At 42.9% G+C, this 19982-nt stretch overlaps 2 protein-coding genes across 5 annotated transcripts; both read left to right on the top strand.

Annotated features, from left to right (window-relative positions):
- Positions 1–201: 201 nt before the first annotated feature.
- Positions 202–10906, top strand: LOC121579781 (dolichyl-diphosphooligosaccharide--protein glycosyltransferase subunit STT3A). Its single transcript, XM_041894673.1, has 17 exons — positions 202–281; positions 1253–1380; positions 1518–1578; positions 1704–1825; positions 2081–2226; positions 2358–2448; positions 2542–2648; positions 2890–3054; positions 3271–3451; positions 6088–6243; positions 6410–6501; positions 6765–6920; positions 7190–7495; positions 7629–7731; positions 9902–10090; positions 10182–10297; positions 10557–10906. Exons 2-17 carry the CDS (start codon positions 1293–1295, stop codon positions 10593–10595), a joined length of 2118 nt encoding a protein of 705 aa, XP_041750607.1. The 5' UTR covers positions 202–281; positions 1253–1292; the 3' UTR covers positions 10596–10906.
- Positions 10907–12191: 1285 nt separating this feature from the next.
- LOC121579782 (cytoskeleton-associated protein 2) lies at positions 12192–16163 on the top strand. 4 transcript variants are annotated; one of them, XM_041894677.1, is made up of 7 exons: positions 12192–12301; positions 12617–12690; positions 13192–14033; positions 14137–14476; positions 14571–14631; positions 14815–15100; positions 15282–16163. In XM_041894677.1, the coding sequence occupies exons 2-7, from the start codon at positions 12652–12654 to the stop codon at positions 15556–15558; spliced, it is 1845 nt and encodes a 614-aa protein (XP_041750611.1). In that variant the 5' UTR covers positions 12192–12301; positions 12617–12651; the 3' UTR covers positions 15559–16163. The 4 variants fall into 4 exon arrangements, with proteins under 4 accessions (XP_041750611.1, XP_041750610.1, XP_041750609.1 ...); XM_041894676.1 differs by having other exon boundaries at positions 14571–14643; XM_041894675.1 differs by having other exon boundaries at positions 14137–14488.
- Positions 16164–19982: the final 3819 nt, after the last annotated feature.

Below are 19982 nucleotides of genomic sequence, written 5' to 3'. Positions count from 1 at the left end.
CCGCTTTTGCCCGTTCATGTCACGGGCCATATCCCGGTACATCGCAGTTCAGCTTAATCGAACTCTGTCAAGCAATTTTTTCAGCATTAAGGACACGTCACTGGAAGGAACAGCGACTTATCCGGCCTGTTTGAATGATAGCTCATTAACGAATCAGGAATGAGAGTTTACTGACGGTCGATGCAAGGCCAATAAACACGTTGCATAGCTTGGTTGGGCGGGTTTAAGCTGCACACAAGGTCGTGTGTGAAAAGTGTATGTGTGTAACAGGAACGGAGTGGGTAAGTGCTGCTCAAAATAGCTGCTAAATCAACGAGATAGATAATTTAACTGCCATATGGCTCTGTTTTGTATACATATTCTGAAATGAGTCACATGGTGTAACTTTGAGAGTAAGTGGAAGAATACCTTATGTTCATTCACACAGCTAAAGTTAGCTAGCAACCTTGCTAGCTAAATAACATGTTAAAATAAGGCTCAGCCCTCGGCTCGAGTTGAATAGAATCGGCACTGTCTATTTGCAGGAACGGAAAACCCACCAGATAGTTAACTACTTCTTGCGTTTAGGACAATACATGCATGCAGACTATTTACTAGAAAATTAGCTACATTAACGTTAACTAGCTAACGTTACTTGCATTGAACTTGACAATGCCTTCATGTCACCCAGCAACATATTTCTCAATTACCGGTGTTGCCATTTCTACAAAAGGAATAACCTAGGATAATGCATTTGGTAGGTTGTGAGTTGGTCAAGGCAGATAAAGAACGGTATGAATGGTAATACAAGGAAAGTTTGCAGTCTAGACGGAGTTGCATCCACTTCCTGGTTAGATTATTCTCGCCGGATCCAACCTGGCGGTGCGCGTGTCCTTATCTGGTTGGAACAGAGTTGGGCACGTCTTTAAACCCAGTCAGTGATTTCATTTGGCAAATAGTGTTAGTATTATAGAAAGTGGTTAATAGATCGTGTGATGTATTTAACATTCGTAAAGTGAGTTTTCAACAAACACTTGGGGTTAGTAGAATAACTTACTCGCCCTGAGTTTGTAGACTGAAACGCCGTGTTTTTAAACCCAGAAATACTATACAAATATGTATTATTTAATAGATTTTCCTCATGACTGAGCTACTGATCAAGCTACTAAAAAACGGACTGACTGCTGCTCTGACTCATGCGCAAGCAATGCACATTTGGAATGGAGCTTGCTGCCTCACACCTACACTGTTAATTTAATTTTCTTCCCAACAGGTACTAAGGGATAAGCCAAGTTATCCCTCCCTGCTTGAAGATGACGAAGTTTGGCTTTCTGCGGCTGTCCTATGAAAAACAGGACACGCTGCTGAAGCTGCTCATCCTGTCTATGGCTGCAATCCTCTGTAAGAACGCATACACTTTGCATCCCTTTCTGTTACTCTACACTTATAGTATTCCATATTATTATTGTGGGCCATTGTCACCTGACTGTGATATGAGTAGAGATGGTTTGGACTTGTTCTTTATTTCCCCTTCTCAGCATTTTCCACCAGGCTTTTCTCTGTGTTGAGGTTTGAGAGTGTCATCCATGAGTTTGATCCGTAAGTCCACTACCTTGTTGTATGAAAGTTCCCCCCTAATAATTCAGATTAATGCCAGTTTTCTATTTATAATTCAAATGGTGTTTAAATCTCTGACCTTGCATGCTTTGTTGCTTCATTGTCAGGTACTTCAACTACCGAACAACCCGCTTCTTGGTAGAGGAGGGCTTCTACAACTTTCATAACTGGTTTGATGACCGGGCATGGTACCCTCTGGGGAGGATCATCGGTGGCACCATTTACCCAGGTAGGAATGGGATGACCTGTTCAACACAAGACTGTACTTGACGTTATTGGGTGACTATCTAGACATTAGAATGTTCCACTAAAATGGACTGTCCTGTGTTAAGGTGGCTTTGGGTCATCAACTCTATTGTCACCTTTTTCCCCCTTTGTCATAAAGATCCTTTCTGTGATTGTGTTGGCCTAGTCCACACATTCTTCTTTGATAGAACCTACTTGCCCTTTTGTTAACTCTTTCTGTTCTGCCCTGTTCCCCCAGGCCTGATGATCACCTCTGCTGCCCTGTACCATGTCCTGAATTTCTTCCACATCACCATCGACATCCGTAACGTTTGTGTTTTCCTGGCTCCCCTCTTCTCCTCCTTCACTGCCATTGTCACCTACCACTTTACCAAGGAGCTCAAGGTAGGTTGCAGCACACAAGGAAGAAAACTTAAAGAAATGTAGGGAAACGGGGAGGTAACCTACAAACTGAAAATGCTCAAGAGCTCTGAAATGTACTTGTTCCCATGGTTTTCATATCTGTCTACTTGTAGGATGCAGGTGCTGGGCTCTTGGCTGCTGCCATGATAGCGGTGGTACCTGGCTACATTTCCCGTTCTGTCGCCGGCTCCTATGACAATGAAGGTACAGAACATGCCTCATCCCCACGGACATGCCCCTCTAAAGGACTTGGCCCTTGTTGTGATCTTTAATCTATTTTCTTGTTTTTCTATCCAGGTATTGCTATCTTTTGCATGCTGCTGACATACTACATGTGGATCAAGGCAGTCAATACAGGCTCCATCTACTGGTCGTCCATGTGTGCCCTTGCCTACTTTTACATGGTGAGACTAACGCCTCTAAAATAAATAAATGATAAGGAACATTGACAATGGAGAACTTAGAAACTGAAAGTTACAGTAACTCAGTCCCTGCTGAAGGTTGACACTCCTCTTATGAGGCTTATCTGAAGGAGTCTTACCTTGGCTGCGTGTAAGATAAAGGAAAATTAGCAAACAGCATTGTTACAATATGTAGCAAAAACGTTAAACCAACTGAACACAACCCTTATGTATTTGTCTGCAGGTGTCCTCCTGGGGTGGCTATGTGTTCCTGATCAACCTCATCCCCCTCCACGTGCTGGTCCTCATGCTCACCGGCCGCTTCTCCCACCGTATTTACGTGGCCTACTGCACCGTCTACTGCCTGGGAACCATCCTCTCCATGCAGATATCTTTTGTCGGCTTTCAGGTAAACACTTCTCCTTATTCTCTCCCTTCCTATGCATACACAGCAGCTGTCCAGATGTCCATTGCATGTTATCTTGTGACTACAACATGGGTCCATGTATATGATTTTTTAAATAATGATTAAGTCATTTATATATCCTATTATCACAAATGTTTGCCGTTGGAGTGATTTCGGGATATTACACACACTCCGTTTACCTCCTTGTCTCCATTGAAGCCTGTGCAGTCGTCCGAGCACATGGCAGCATTCGGAGTGTTTGGCCTGTGTCAGATCCATGCCTTTGTGGACTACCTGCGCAGCAAGCTGAACGCCCAGCAGTTTGAGGTCCTCTTCAAGAGCGTCATCTCCCTGGTGGGCTTCGTCCTGCTTTCTGTGGGCACTGTGCTCATGGTGACCGGTAAGAAACTCGCCAAGAATCCGTTCAGGAAAGTACTCTCAATCAAGTACAGTTTAAGTATTTGAACGGAAACCAATACTGCTGTATTTGAACTCAGGCCAGAGCAATGCCTCTACTCGGTAATGTAGGATTTTATTTACAGACCTGTATGGTTGTTCAAAGCCTGTTTGTTCTTGATGATTAACATATACACTGAACAAAAATATATAAATGCAACAATTTAAAAGATTTTACTGAGTTATAGTTCAAATATGGAACTCGGTCAATTGAAATAAATTCATTAGGCCCTAATATGGATTTCACATGACTGGGAATACAGCTATGCAGCTGTTGGTCACAGATACCTTAATAAAAAAGGTAGGGTCGTGGATCAGAAAACGAGTCCGTATCCGAAGTTGCTGGAACTGGAACACTTGGTCGTACATGTCGATCCAGAGCATCCCAAACATGCTCAATGGGTGACATGTCTGGTGAGTATGCAGGCCATTGAAGAACTGGGACATTTTGAGCTTCCAGGAATTGTGTACAGATCCTTGTGACATGGGGCCATGCATCATCATGCTGAAACATGAGGTGATGGCGGCGGATGAATGGCATGACAATGGGCCTCAGGATCTCGTCACGGTATCTCTGTGCATTCAGATTGACATAGATAAAATGCAATTGTGTTCGTTGTCCGTAGCTTATGCCTGCCCATACAATAACCCCACCGCCACCATGGGGCACTCTGTTTACAACGTTGACATCAGCAAACCGCTCGCCCACACGAGCGGTGCCATACGAGCTGTTTGCAATCTGCCCGGTACAGTTGAAATCGGGATTTCACTTCTCCAGCGTGCCAGTGGCCATTGAAGGTGAGCATTTGCCCACTGAAGTCGGTTACGACGCCAAACTTCAGTCAGGTCAAGACCCTGGTGAGGACGACGAGTAAGCAGATGAGCTTCCCTGAGACAGGTTCTGACAGTGTGCAGAAATTATTTGGTTGTGCAAACCCACAGTTTCAGCTGTCCGGGTGGCTGGTCGCAGACTATCCCGCAGGTGAAGCAGATGGATGTGGAGGTCCTGGGCTGGCGTGGTTACACATGGTTGTGAGGCCTACTGCCAGTTTCTTTAAAATGACGGAGGTGGCTTATGGTAGAGAAATTAACGTTCAATTCTCTGGCAACAGCTCTGGTGGACATTCCTGCAGTCAGCATGCCAATTGCACGCTCCCTCAACTTGTTGTGACACAACTGCACCTTTTAGTGGCCTTTTGTCCTCAGCACAAGGTGCACCTGTGTAATGGTCATGCTGTTTAATCAGCTTCTTGATATGCCACACCTGTCAGGTGGATGGATTATCTTGGCAAAGGAGAAATGCTCACTAACAGGGATGTAAACAAAGTTGTGCAAAAAATTAGAGGAATACAGTTTTTGTGCTTATGGAAAATATCTGGGATAATTTATTTCAGCTCATGAAACATGGGACCAAGACTAGAGCTGCATGATATATGGTTTCAGCATCGACATTGCGATGTATGCATCCGCAATAGTCACATCGCAGAACGTGCGATTTAGTAAGGTAAACATATATCAGTCTACAATATATATATTTTTTAAATGTTAAACTTGCATTATATCTGTCTGATATAATGTAATTTACTCCGATTTATGGGTTATTGGATACACAGATTATTATTATTATTATTATTATTATTATTATTATTATTTTAAACACTGAGTTCGTTGCTGCACGTGGTTGACATGCAGGCTCTGCTTGCGCGTGACGAAATGATGAGCAAGGAACAGGCAAAAAATACCGAAATTGAGAATTTGGTTGCAAAAAGAAATGCATCGTCAATTATATGGAAATATTTCGGCTACAGACAGGATGATGACCAAAAACTGGTACTTTGTCGAGAGTGCCTTGCAATTGTTGCCACAACACGAGGCAACACGACAAATGTGTTCGATCATTTAAGGCGGCCCCACAAATCTTTGTATGACGAGTGCAAAGCATCTCAATGCCCTCCAAAGCAAAAATCTATTTCGGATGCCTTTGTCAGTATTACACCATACGAGAACGGTTTCACGTCGCCAAAGACATGGTACCAATTAACACGGTTACCAAAGAGGGTTTTAAAAACATGATCCGGTCGCGTGACAAGCGGTATGTAATGCCGTCACGCAACTATTTTTCTCAAGTTGCCATCCCAGAGTTGTACAAGAAATGCAAGGCACAAGTTGAAACAGAGCTGTCACAAGTGGAATATTATACAGCAACAACGGACTTGTGGTCCAGCCGGACAACGGAGCCCTACATAAGTCTGACCGTACACTTTATTAATGAGGACTTCCACCTGAAAAGTCGCTGTTTGCAAACTGCATTTTTCCCAGAGGATCATACATACATCCTGTATTTTTTCATATCGCAATATATATCGCAGAAAAACAAAATATCGCAATGTCAGTTATTTCCAATATCGTGCAACCCTAACCAAGACTTTACATGTTGCATTTTATATTTACATACAGATATGGTTAAAGATAAAACGCATAACCCTATACCCAATAAATATCAGAACCAAGTGATTTGGTAGTGCCTTGTTCATTTGGCTCGACACGACTTGACTGTGTTGTGATTGTTGCGTTTCTCAGGGAAGATCTCCCCATGGACGGGTCGTTTCTACTCGCTGCTGGACCCATCCTATGCCAAGAACAACATCCCCATCATCGCCTCTGTGTCTGAGCACCAGCCCACCACCTGGTCCTCCTACTACTTTGACCTGCAGCTGCTCGTCTTCATGTTCCCAGGTAAACACACTCCGTCTGAAATGGTAGTCTTGCTGGTGAAATAACACATTAGAATGATGTTTAGGTAAATGGATCAATCAGAATACTTTCGGGACAAAGGTACAAATCACTTGTAAAGAAAAACTTTGCGCTGCTTTAATGAACCTGCATTTCTTCATCCTGACAGTGGGTCTGTATTACTGCTTCAACAACCTGTCTGATGCCAGGATCTTCATCATCATGTATGGAGTCACCAGCATGTACTTCTCAGCTGTCATGGTATGTCGGCCTGCAGATTAGCTCTTGAATAAGAGGAATATTTTAAATCTATGGTTTCAAATATTCCAATATTTACTTTTGCAGTAGGAATTGCACATGGTACCTGTCAGTGCTCCCCTAGGCTCGATCCGTCCATATTATTTACGCAGTCAGGCAACGCTAGATTAGTTTTCCCCTATTGCATGTTGTGCAAGCAGATGAGCTCCCAGAAAGAGACTACGTAGCAGGTTATGTTCAACAGATTTGGCTGCTTCTCTCCTCAGGTGCGTCTGATGCTGGTCCTGGCACCAGTCATGTGCATCCTGTCAGGCATTGGTGTGTCCCAGGTCCTCACCACTTACATGAAGAACCTGGATATCAGCCGGCCAGACAAGAAGAGTAAGAAGCAGCAGGACTCTACTTACCCCATCAAGAACGAGGTAAGAGAGGAAGGATACATAAAGGCATGATGATGCCATATTGGCCCCCAGATGGCACTGTTCAATAAATGTTTGTTAATGTCACCGAAATGCAGCTTTGGCATGTAGCCATTGATACTGGATGTCATTCCAACTGATGAAGTCGGGGGATATATTTGATAAGGGTGAAATGATGTGAGATCTAGGCCCAGTCCAGTTACAACCCCTAGGCACTATAGATCTGAAAGTAGTATTAGGTCCCTGATATCCTGTACCTTTTTATCCACCAGGTGGCCAGCGGGATGATTCTGGTCATGACCTTTTTCCTCATCACCTACACCTTCCACTCCACCTGGGTGACGAGCGAAGCCTACTCCTCCCCCTCCATCGTCCTGTCAGCCCGCGGCGGAGACGGCAGCCGCATCATCTTTGATGACTTCAGAGAGGCCTACTACTGGCTCCGCCACAACACCCCAGAGGATGCTAAAGTGATGTCATGGTGGGATTACGGCTATCAGATAACAGCCATGGCCAATCGAACAATTCTAGTGGACAACAACACATGGAACAACACGCACATCTCCAGAGTTGGCCAGGTGAAGTATTTTTATTTTCTGTATTGATGACTTTACATGGGACTGACACGTGACAATCCTATCATCTGTTAATGCCTGGTTGATACCTGTGACTTCTGAACTTTATATAAACTGTGTTTCTGTTGACCGGTAGGCCATGGCATCCACCGAGGAGAAGGCCTATGAGATCATGCGGGAGCTGGATGTAAGCTACGTCCTGGTCATCTTTGGTGGACTGACGGGATACTCCTCAGACGGTATGTCTACAAAGCCAGTGGAAACTATCAATGCCCATCACTCTATGCATAATCACTCACTTATAATAATTATAATCACTTATTACAGCTTCTTAACATATATATTTCAGATTAAGTTATTTAACTTATTAGTTGTCAATGCCTAATACATACATACATCAGATCAGTGGTATTCAAAGTTGGGGTCGTGACCCCTAATGGGGTCGCCAAAATTAAAGACAATATACAGTGGGGAAAAAAAGTATTTAGTCAGCCACCAATTGTGCAAGTTCTCCCACTTAAAAAGATGAGAGAGGCCTGTAATTTTCATCATAGGTACACGTCAACTATGACAGACAAATTGAGGAGAAAAAATCCTGAAAATCACATTGTAGGATTTGTTATGAATTTATTTGCAAATTATGGTGGAAAATAAGTATTTGGTCAATAACAAAAGTTTCTCAATACTTTGTTATAAGCCCTTTGTTGGCAATGAAACAGGTGAAACGTTTTTTCTGTAAGTCTTCACAAGGTTTTCACACACTGTTGCTGGTATTTTGGCCCATTCCTCCATGCAGATCTCCTCTAGAGCAATGATGTTTTGGGGCTGTCGCTGGGCAACACAGACTTTCAACTCCCTCCAAAGATTTTCTATGGGGTTGAGATATGGAGGCTGGCTAGGCCACTCCAGGACCTTGAAATGCTTCTTACGAAGCCACTCCTTCGTTGCCCGGGCGGTGTGTTTGGGATCATTGTCATGCTGAAAGACCCAGCCACGTTTCATTTTCAATGCCCTTGCTGATGGAAGGAGGTTTTCACTCAAAATCTCACGATACATGGCCCCATTAATTCTTTCCTTTACACGGATCAGTCGTCCTGGTCCCTTTGCAGAAAAACAGCCCCAAAGCATGATGTTTCCACCCCCATGCTTCACATTAGGTATGGTGTTCTTTGGATGCAACTTAGCATTCTTTGTCCTCCAAACACGACGAGTTGAGTTTTTACCAAAAAGTTCTATTTTGGTTTCATCTGACCATATGACATTCTCCCATTCCTCTTCTGGATCATCCAAATGCACTCTAGCAAACTTCAGACGGGCCTGGACATGTACTGGCTTAAGCAGGAGGACACGTCTGGCACTGCAGGATTTGAGTCCCTGGCGGCGTATTGTGTTGCTGATGGTAGGCTTTGTTACTTTGGTCCCAGCTCTCTGCAGGTCATTCACTAGGTCCCCCGTGTGGTTCTGGGATTTTTGCTCACCGTTCTTGTGATCATTTTGACCCCACGGGGTGAGATCTTGCGTGGAGCCCCAGATCGAGGGAGATTATCAGTGGTCTTGTATGTCTTCCATTTCCTAATAATTGCTCCCACAGTTGATTTCTTCAAACCAAGCTGCTTACCTATTGCAGATTCAGTCTTCCCAGCCTGGTGCAGGTCTACAATTTTGTTTCTGGTGTCCTTTGACAGCTCTTTGGTCTTGGCCATAGTGGAGTTTGGAGTGTGACTGTTTGAGGTTGTGGACAGGTGTCTTTTATACTGATAACAAGTTCAAACAGGTGCCATTAATACAGGTAAGGAGTGGAGGACATAGGAGCCTCTTAAAGAAGAAGTTACAGGTCTGTGAGAGCCAGAAATCTTGCTTGTTTGTAGGTGACCAAATACTTATTTTCCACCATAATTTGCAAATAATCTCATTAAAAATCCTACAATGTGATTTTCTGGATTTTTTTTCCTCAATTTGTCTGTCATAGTTGACGTGTACCTATGATGAAAATTACAGGCCTCTCTCATCTTTTTAAGTGGGAGAACTTGCACAATTGGTGGCTGACTAAATACTTATTTCCCCCACTGTACCATGTTTTTGAGAAAGATAATTTTGTTGAGTAAATGCATTTATTGGTTTCTTTTCAGTTTGATTAGAGATGAAAATGCATTGAATTTAAGGTTATTTGTTATAAACATTTGAATGGATATTTTATTTAAGGTTGTCATTCGATTTGGGGTGGGGTCGCAATAACTTATTGGGGAAAACATGGGGTCCCCAGGAATTCTGGTGGAAAAAGTGGTCCCCGCTGAAAAAGTTTTAATACGACTGCATTAGATGGTACACTTTGTACATGATCATAAATAATCTTTAACTTGAGAATATAACTCATGCTTTACGTCTGCCGACACTCCTCTCTCTGTGCAGACATTAACAAGTTCCTGTGGATGGTGCGTATTGGGGGTAGCACAGACACAGGGAAGCACATCAAGGAGCACGACTACTACACCCCCACTGGAGAGTTCCGCGTGGACCGTGAGGGCTCCCCTGTCCTGCTCAACTGCCTCATGTACAAGATGTGCTACTACCGCTTCGGCCAGGTCTACACAGAGGCCAGTGAGTAACCCTGCATAATTATGACACTGTGGGTGTCAATCTTCTATTTGTCATCTTGGCCCTAGTCCTGATGTTCTAACCTTTGTTCCAGAGCGCCCCCCTGGCTATGACCGAGTGAGAAACGCTGAGATCGGCAACAAGGACTTTGAGCTGGACGTGCTGGAGGAGGCCTACACTACAGAGCACTGGCTGGTCAGGATATACAAGGTATATATCCTTCTCGCTCTGTAGCTACGGTCTTCTACTCGCCTCTGTATTTATTCAGTCACACCCGTAGAGTACCAGGCCATTTCAGGGGGTTATTATTTTTTTTTTTTAAACGTTACATGTAGACTCTATATGAAAAAGTTGCAATTTGGGAGTATAAATGATATTTCCTCATTGTTGATGCCAAGGAGTCAAAATAAATCTTTGGGATTTTTTTTTTTAACAACGATTTATTAACTGTCTTGTTTACCCCCTTCAGGTGAAAGACCTGGATAACCGAGGGCTATCACGGACGTAAAGCCCTCCGACCCATTAGCGTTCATACACCCCTTTTTAGCACACAGCACTGAGAAAGCCTTCCCCTGTGGTCTGCAGATGAGTGTGAAATTAAACCGTTGTTTTATACTTTTGTTGGGAATTGCAGAAAGATTGTTTTATTTTACTTACCAATGTGGCGTCTCTCATCTGGGAATGGAAGGAGGTGGTGTTTCATAACGTCCAATCAAATGTCAATAAATAATTTCTGCAATCAATGGCCAAAAGAGTGATATTGTCAGTCGTGAGCTTTTAATTTTTACAATGTGGTCAATAAAGGAGGGATAAATCTGACAATGGCGTGTTGTCTGTCTTGTTTTGAATTTGTGTTGTATTTACAATATCATGGTATCTTTGGCAGATTCGTTTTTCCCAAGATCTTTATATGAGTCAAGATTTTGCAACCTTGCAACTCAGAATTATTTTTTGATGGTTTTGCTTTCTGAATACCAAAATAATACAATAAGCAAAGATGGGAGCTGGTATGATTTGAACTGGAAAAATCCCGTCTGGATTACTGCAACTCGCTGTTGGCTGGGATCCCTGCCTGTGCCCACACCCGTCGCTATGGGCGGGCCATAGGGGGCCGAGCCTGCCCCCCAAAATGCTTGTGCAAAACTGTTCACTCCTCTGGCACCCCAATGGTGGAACAAGCTCCCTCACGACGCTAGGACAGCGGAGTCACTCACCACCTTCCGGAGACACTTGAAACCCCACCTCTTTAAGGAATACCTGGGATAGGATAAAGTAATCCTTCTACCCCCCCCCCTTACCCCACCCCCAAAAAATGTTGTAAAGTGGTTATCCCACTGGCTATAAGGTGAATGCACCAATTTGTAAATCGCTCTGGATAAGAGCGTCTGCTAAATGACGTAAATGTAAAAGAGGGTGGGTACTATATAGGTAGGTAGTGGTACTTGTGGTCACGTTCCACAGAAAAGGATTACAAGTTTTTCTAAATGTGTCACCTGGTTTCTCAAGATTCTACGGAACTTAGTTCAGATGTTCAAGAGTTGTCAGAACTTTTCACTAAACACAATTTCAGGATATTAGACGTTTCTTGTTAGAATTCCATCATGAGGATGTCAAATGTGTTATTTGTGTGTTTAAAAATAAATAAATAAAATATATATATTAAATAAACTAGCAAGTATAATTGAGAAGTTTGACATGATCGTCCAATAATGACTATTGATGTGGTCCGGAGACTAGAATGGCCATTGCAAAATGTTGATTTGTGTGGTCAATTAACAATTTCAAAAATTGAGGGATGTATTCAGAATAGTGAATTTGGTTTGGTGATTTGCTTACACAAATGACCTAGGTCAATAGAGTAGCATGTAAGGGATTTGATAAATTATATAAAATGACTCCCTCTCCCATCTGGGTGTAGCAGGCAGCCAGTAGTTTAGGAATTATATTATGGTTCAAACATTCAAAAGTACAGATGGGTGCCTTCTTCTCAGATGAACCCGCCCAGACCCTCCTCCAAAGTGTCCCATGACCTCATCTCGAGACATTCGATTGGCTAAAATGAGTTTTTCCCCCCAACAACATCTCGACAAATCCCATTTTCCATAATTTTCAGCGCGAAAGTACAATCGTGTTTGTTTTGCGAGAGACGTTTTAGCTTTTGTCTGTGCCCGTCGGTTTTCTTCTTTATTTGTCCACAATACATTTAATTACAAGGTACGTGCGATTTTAAATTGTTTATCTGCGTTCGCTTGTTAAACCTTCTGGATTGAAATGTACAGCCGACAGTTTTCCAGCAACCTCTTGTTTCCAGTTAACTAACATTAGCTAGCTACGGGTTGTAAGCCAACGTGGTCGAACAACTTTCAAAATAGTAGTAATATAACATTATTATTACTAGTTAGTAAACTGCTATTTAGGTAGGCAGCTAGCCATATAAAGAGACGTTTTAGAATCAGAATTCCTTGTAAAAACTTTCCCCACAAATATTACAACTCTGTATACTGATCACCTATATTTATAAATGTTTAGGGCAATAGGTGATCTGCCTTTTGTGCCCGAAGAAAATGGATACAGTTACAAGAAAAAACACCAACTTGAAAAAGGTAAGTTAATTCACTTTGGCTATCTACTCCGATTTCAGAGCACTCTCGTCTGAGTGTGTGCCAGAGCGCAGAATAACTGATTAATTTACTAACGCTCAACACCCGTTGAATATGGCCGGTGTCAGTAAACGTCGGCAAAAAAGCGTAATTAAATTGTTGCCAGCAGCACAGTCACCAACGCTCTGGATAACATGAAAAAGGCCTAACCAGCTCTGCTAGGGCGAGTAAAATGGTCAGTGTGGTGTTCTCTCATTTGTGTCTAGAAGTAGCTACCAAGTTAGCCAGTTAGCTTGGGTACTTGACTGCCGTTGTGAGGTCAGAACGCTCGGATCAACCCGCCAGAGCATCCACGCTTTGAATTCACGAACGGACAATCTGACAACGCTCAGAATTTACGAACACACCCATTATACTTACCCCCCAAGTGCTTACTGGTAGGCCTATCTATGTATTATGTAAAATGTATCTGTCTTGTTTCTTTGTCCTGTCTGCTATTATTAGGGTAACAAAGAGAATGCCAAACCAGCAAGTGGACCCACTAAGTGCTTAATTACCAGAGCTGCTCCTACTAAAACAGTGGCTGCTCAATCTGCCCCTTTTCATTCCAAGAGCAATAAAAAGGAGGACTTGGGAAAGGGAGAAGATGCTCTAAAGAAGGTCAAGACGGAGCAGAAGGATGTGAAGGCGGCAACCACTGGCGATACAAAGAGACGCAACACCTTCAGCCAAGCCTTCCTCACCAAACAGGCTGTCAGACAGAGAAAGCTGGTTGCAGAGGCCCCAAAGCCTCCAGCTACCTCCCAATCTAAACCTGTTCCAAAGCCTCCAGCTACCGTCCCAGGCGCATACAAAGGCAAGGTTGTCCAATCCAAAATAAGCTCCTTCAGGAAGCCTAGTGGCCTGGAGGGAGGGCTAGAAAGCAAAGCAGCTACGAAGACCGCGATGACCAAAGCTAAGAGCCAAAAGCCTGGAAATTTGACAAAGGTCAAGTCCAAATCTGTTGCTGACTTGCCTGGGCGTGGCATGTTTAAGCCCCCCCAATCATGTCAACCCTCAAGATCCAAGTCTGTGTCCAATGGGCCTCCTCCAGTCTCCAAGTGCCCAGTCCCAGCTATACGCCGTCCCACAGGCTTTCACTCTGCAGACCCTCCTGCCAGAACTCCTCCATTTACCACAGCTCGCCCAAGCTCCACTAGGTCTGCCATGACATCTAAGAGGAAAGAGCTGCCACAGGGCACCAAGCCTAAGATGACAGTGGCAACCGACAAGAAGGTTCACAAAATTCCAGTTGCCAGCACCCGAAGCCAGTACAGTGCTAACACAGAAACTGCTGAAGAGAGAAGGTTTGTGAATGTTTATTTTTTTACTTTCTTGAAAATTGTCCAATAACTGTTGGTACTTTGGTCAACTGCTCAAAATAGTTTTAACTGTGGTTTTGATTCCCAGGACAAAGCTGGCAGAGTGGCTGGCATCCAAGGGAAAGACTCTGAAAAGGCCTCCCATATCTGCAGTGGCACCTCCAAAGTCTAAACCAGTTGTGCAGCCAGAACCTGAAGTGCACCCAGAATCCACAGCTGTCTCTCAACTAGAGACCAACGTTGCGCCTCAGCCCTCTGACCAGGAGCCACAAGAACCTGTTACTGAGCCTGAACTGACTGTTCGGCCTAAAAACGACCAGGTGGTCCCTGAGCAGGAGGCAGCCTGTGCCTCAACTCCACTGACAATTAACACTACATTGGACCTGCTTTACAACTCTGATACAGATTTTCTCCCTGTTGATCCAGAGGTCAGAATGAATGTAAGAAACCTATATACTGTAGTTTTATTAATCAAAACTCTTAAATATAACCTAACCACCGCTGTCCTATGTCTTATCACAGGTTGTGGTCAACCTTTGTGATGCTTTGGAGGCATTGGAGAAGCCCTCAGCATGTGTGGATGGTACATTTTGTGGTCAATACATTTACATTCACAGCAAACACAAATACAGACAGATTTACTTGCTCATTTGACGTTGTCTGCCTAATTCAAATTATGCAACACAAAGGCTCAAATCGTGTAAAATATGAACTTGTTAACGTTAGTAACGTGTTATATTAATTGGTGTTTATTTTTATTTTTTAGAAGAGCCGAATGAGAAAAGGGATGAATCTGAAGAGGAGAAAATGGTGGAGAGACTGTCAAATAAGGAATTTGAGGAAAGGAATGAGTCTCCTGAGAATAATTTAGACAAGTCGGAGGATGTTGAAGTGAAAAGTGAAGTAGGAGAGGGGGCTTCAGAGCAGAAAGTAAGGAAGGGTTATATTAATGAAGTTGATGATGACGACGACCGCTTGATGGAGACGACACCAGAGGCAGATGGCGCATCGGTGGTGAAATACAGTGTGAAGACAACTCCATACCTGCAAAGGTGAGATTTCTTGTCTTTAAAAATACCTGCTGTAATCCTGTTATAACATCACTTCCATTTATAGCAACTTCTGGAGCTCATGGCGAACAGCACTACTTTACATCTCTATATTGAAATGTATATGAAACTGAACATGGCTGTCAACTAATCACAATGCTGTCCATCTCGTTCCCCCTACTAGTGTTAAGAGAACAATCGACGGTGAGGCATGTGCAAGTGGTTCCAGGCGAAAGAGCACCATCAAGGATCTGAAGTTCCTGACTCCAGTCCGTCGTTCCTGTCGCATCCAGCGCACGTCATCCCGCCTGCCTGGGATGCTGACAGACCATGACACCTGTGTGTCCTCGCTGGCTGAGCTGGTGAAACTGGACGATGATGCCAACGCCTACATCTACAGGAGGAACCCTGCCCTTCTGGAGTACCTGCCTGACCATCCCAAAGACCTGGAGAGGATCTGAGTCTTTGGATGAGTGTGAAGAAGAGGCCGGAAAAGGAAGATAAATAATATGGAACTGATCGGCACTTTACAAAAGGGGTTTTAAAATAATGAAAATAGCTGATTTGCTGTCTTATTTTACATAATGGTTGTTAATCCAAATTGTGATATGGACTATGCGTGGCAACATACTACTATTACTAATCCACTAAGACTGGTGCCTCAATTAGGCATGTCTTTTGTTTTTCTGTTTCTTGTTTCCCTTTGTGTTGCCACTTCTCATAAGGAAGACTGATTTGCTATACCTTGATATGCTAGATCTATTTCATTTGTTATTGTATATATTATCTCTGCTGTCTTACTGTGTTTTATGAATGTATTGTTTCTTTTAATGGCAGAGTTGATAAGTTAACAAATATCTACCACAGTTTTACCATAGATTTAATTATGTACAACACCTTTTATCAGCAAATAAGGACATGTGTGTTGCACATCAAGGAAAAGTAACACTATAAAAAAAGACCAAACTAGGTGTCTGGTGGAATTATTGCTGTTGCAATTTTAAATGGGAAATCGTGCAATGAACAACTTGAAAAATGTATTCCAATAAATTGACAACTCACTGGATGCAACTTGCCTCTTGATAGACAGTAACGCTACCTAACAACTTTCAGAGGGCCAAATATGAGCAATGTTGAAACTCCTTTGAAATGTCTTGTAGTTGATTGAGCTGGAATGTCTTTATCCAAACAAAGGGTGTCCGTTTCTACACCAAGTCAATGAGAAGTGAAAAATTCTTCCTTAGTTAATTGTCTTGATTCACGCTAATGTCTTAAGTAGTTGAACATGATTTTACTCCAACCTCGTGAAAGGGAAAAACCGACATGTTTTCAATTTTGTCAAAAACAGTGCAGGAGAGGGGGAGGGACAGAGAGGCATTTTAACTCATTCAAAGAGGTGACATAACTTTATTGATAAAGAGTTTGGAAATCATCATCACATACTTGCATACAGGACACCTCCACCTCCCCCTGTGCCACTGGGCTTGTTCGACATTGCAGCCAACAGTGCAGGCTTGCGTCATAAATAACGTATTATTTGTAGGTCAGTCAGTCACAATTTACCCATGACACATTTAACCAATAAGGCCCAAAAGGGGGGTGGTATATGGCCAATATACCACGCTACATTTACATTTTAGTCATTTAGCAGACGCTCTTATCCAGAGCGACTTACAGTTAGTGAATACATATTTTTTTATACTGCCCCCCCGTGGGAATCGAACCCACAACCCTGGCGTTGCAAACGCCATGCTCTATCAACTGAGTTACATCCCTGCCGGCCATTCCCTCCCCTACCCTGGACGACGCTGGGCCAATTGTGCGCCGCCCATGAGTCTCCCGGTCGCGAACCAGGATCTCTAGTGGCACAGTTAGCACTGCGATGCAGTGCCTTAGACCACTGCGCCACTCAGGAGTATCGCTAAGGGCTGTTCTTACGCGGAATGCCTGGATACAGCCCTTAGCCGTGGTATATTGGCAATATACCACAAACCCCAGAGGTGCCGTATTGCTATAATAAACTGGTTACCAATGTAATTAGAGCAGAACAAATAAATGTTGTAATACCCTTGGTATACAGTCTGATATACCATGGCTTTCAGCCAATCAGCATTCTGGTCTTGAACCACCCAAGTTTATAATACGCAGGTGGTGTGTTTTCGTTGTTTCGCCCACCAAGCAAGGACTTTTTGTATGGAGGTCAATGAGTGTCGAATTTGGTCAACAACAAAAAATGATTGGCTTATTTGCTAAGTGAGGTTAATTTGATATAATATACGTTTCGTAATTCTTAAGTTAAGAGTGTACTGATATAAATAGGGGTTGTGACGTCCCGGCAACTTTGAGAAAAAACACTATATCTGAGATGGCTATGCATATTAATGACATGAGACTAGTAGCATAGCATCTCTCTCCAATGAATACAGGCGGTTGACATCAACAACCCTCATCGAATATTCAAAAAAGGATTACAACAAATAAGACGTATCCACCAATCCAAAGAAAGGATAGGCGGGAGCTAGACAGCCCGCAGTGCCGCTTTGTGGACAACAACTCCCATTGTTAGGGCAGAGAGACGGTTTATCCATTAATCATGTCCTCTCGAACATGGCCTTTGATTTGACGGCCTGCACATGCGCAGTTCGGCGCGAGACGATCCAGGCCGTGTTCGAGAGCATTAAAATCGCAATGTATCATGGGTAAATAATGAGTAAACGGCCCCACTGAGCTATAATAGAGAGCAATATTAATGGCGTCTTTTTGTAGGCACTAACTCCTCCATGGTTCGTTAGACAAAGCTTATGGGAAAATGAATGGAGTTTTTGGAGGGTTTTTGAATAAACGCCGAAAATAAGGTCTGTGGTTAACACAGGTTTAGGATATTTTATACGTTTTATTCAAAAATAATCTTCATCAGCTAACGCCACTTATGTAAAAAAACATATAAAAGGCTTCATAATTAATAAAAGTCATGTTAACTGACTAATGTTATCTTAGAACAACACGTATAAGATCTCCTAAGCCTGTGTTAACCTCAGACCTTATTTTCGTCATTTATCCCAAAACCCTATTCTTTCTGCATTCATTTTCCCTATTGGCTGAACCACAGATAGAACAATGAGACATATTTCAGTGGATGTTTAAATGTAAAGCATCCGCTTGGCGTTTCCACTCACTACCAAATATGGTAGTGAGAGGAAGCCCACTGGCAGGCAGTGGGAGAAGATGGAACGAGATGGATTTTCGCCGACATTCTGCAAATGTTCTCATCGATGAAACATTTGATCTCAATACAGGGGGGGACGTCACAACGATCTTCTTCGATGAGCTTTAAGGGCGGTTGGCATCCAATTTGTTGCATTACCGCCACCTCCTAGACTGGGGTACAACTCCCTTATATTTTGCTTGAAAAATAAAATAAAGAAATACCCTACCATCTAACACTCACAAATTCAAAAATATTATTAATAATTAACACCACCCTACTCCACTATTTAAATATATTAATTCCTACCTCAACCTGAAATGATGGGACATCACCACTTAACACTCCCTGTAACTCTTCTGATGTCAAGTCTCCCACACCCAAATACCTCTGCAGCTGCCACCACAACCTCAATTTTCTTCGACTTATGTTCCATCCCTGCAGTACAATTAATAACCATTGCTATAAATGCTAAAAATCCAATCTTACTGAAACATATATCACTTGCTGGCCTATCCCTCTGTACTGGTACATCTCTACTACTCTCACCACTCCTCCCCCTTGACCCATCTTCCTCTACATTCTTCACTGCCTCAGCATATAACAACTTCTTCACTACTCTTACCCTGGAAACCTCAACCTGCCTCTCTCGCACGGGACCTTTCTGATCCCCATCCCCATGGGCACCCCTACAATTAGCACATACCACTACTTTCCCCAATGCTACACATTCCTTTGTCTCATACCCTTCTATACACTTCTCACACCTTGGAACCTCCCTCCTACACACTGCTGCACATGCCCATAAGTTTGACACCTATAACATCGTAATGTATTCGGCACATAAGCTCGTACAGGATATATTATATATCCTAACTTCACTTTGTCAGGCAAAGACTCAACTTCAAAACTCAAAAGAACAGACAATGACTCTTCTGTTTCCCCACTCTCGCCACCCTGTTTGCGTCGCACCAAACGACAAGCATCACAAACACCGGGAATCTTCCCCTTCAGTTTGTCAACTTTTACATTTACTGCTACCCCAGTAATAACTCCTTTCAATGGCGCCCTTTCTTGAGAGCAAAACAATTCACTATTCTTTCCCCCATTTGTTTAACTTTGAGCACCTTCTCCCTCTGACCAACAGAAACAAACAATTATCAAATAAAAATGTATTTGTCACATACACATGTTTAGCAGATGTTATAGCGGGTGTAGCGAAATGCTTATGCTTCTAGCTCCGACAGTGCAGTAATATCTAACAATTTCACAACATATACCCAATACACACAAAAAAGTAAGGAATGGGATTTAAGAATATATACATATATGGACAAGCAATGACAGAGCGGCATGGACTAAGATACAGAAGAATATTATAGAATAGAATACAGTATATACATATGAGATGAGTAGTGCAAGATATGTAAACATTATTAAAGTGACTAGTGTTCCATTTCTTAAAGTGACCAGTGATTTCAATAGGCAGCAGCAGCCTCTAATGTGCTAGTGATGGCTATTTAACAGTCTGATGGCCTTGAGATAGAAGCTGTTTTTAATTCTCTCGGTCCCAGCTTTGATGCACCTGTACTGACCTCGCCTTCTGGATGATAGCGGGGTGAACAGGCAGTGGCTCAGGTGGTTGATGTCCTTGATTATCTTTTTGGCCTTCCTGTGACA

This window comes from Coregonus clupeaformis, chromosome 13 (genome assembly GCF_020615455.1).
Source record: "Coregonus clupeaformis isolate EN_2021a chromosome 13, ASM2061545v1, whole genome shotgun sequence".
Classification (NCBI taxonomy): domain Eukaryota; kingdom Metazoa; phylum Chordata; class Actinopteri; order Salmoniformes; family Salmonidae; genus Coregonus; species Coregonus clupeaformis.
The sequence above is the reverse complement of the archived record's forward strand: the minus strand, read 5'-3'. Positions and strand labels throughout refer to the sequence as shown.

Excerpts from the sequence above, each read along its gene's own strand:
- LOC121579781 (XM_041894673.1), top strand. The coding sequence starts at position 1,293 with ATGACGAAGTTTGGCTTTCTGCGGCTGTCCTATGAAAAACAGGACACG. Across the intron at positions 1,579-1,703 it reads GTCATCCATGAGTTTGATCC|GTACTTCAACTACCGAACAA; the intron begins GTAAGTCCACTA and ends CTTCATTGTCAG. Across the intron at positions 2,649-2,889 it reads CCCTTGCCTACTTTTACATG|GTGTCCTCCTGGGGTGGCTA; the intron begins GTGAGACTAACG and ends ATTTGTCTGCAG.
- LOC121579782 (XM_041894674.1), top strand. The coding sequence starts at position 12,652 with ATGGATACAGTTACAAGAAAAAACACCAACTTGAAAAAG. Across the intron at positions 14,489-14,570 it reads ATCCAGAGGTCAGAATGAAT|GTTGTGGTCAACCTTTGTGA; the intron begins GTAAGAAACCTA and ends GTCTTATCACAG. Across the intron at positions 14,644-14,814 it reads TGTGGATGGTACATTTTGTG|AAGAGCCGAATGAGAAAAGG; the intron begins GTCAATACATTT and ends TTTATTTTTTAG.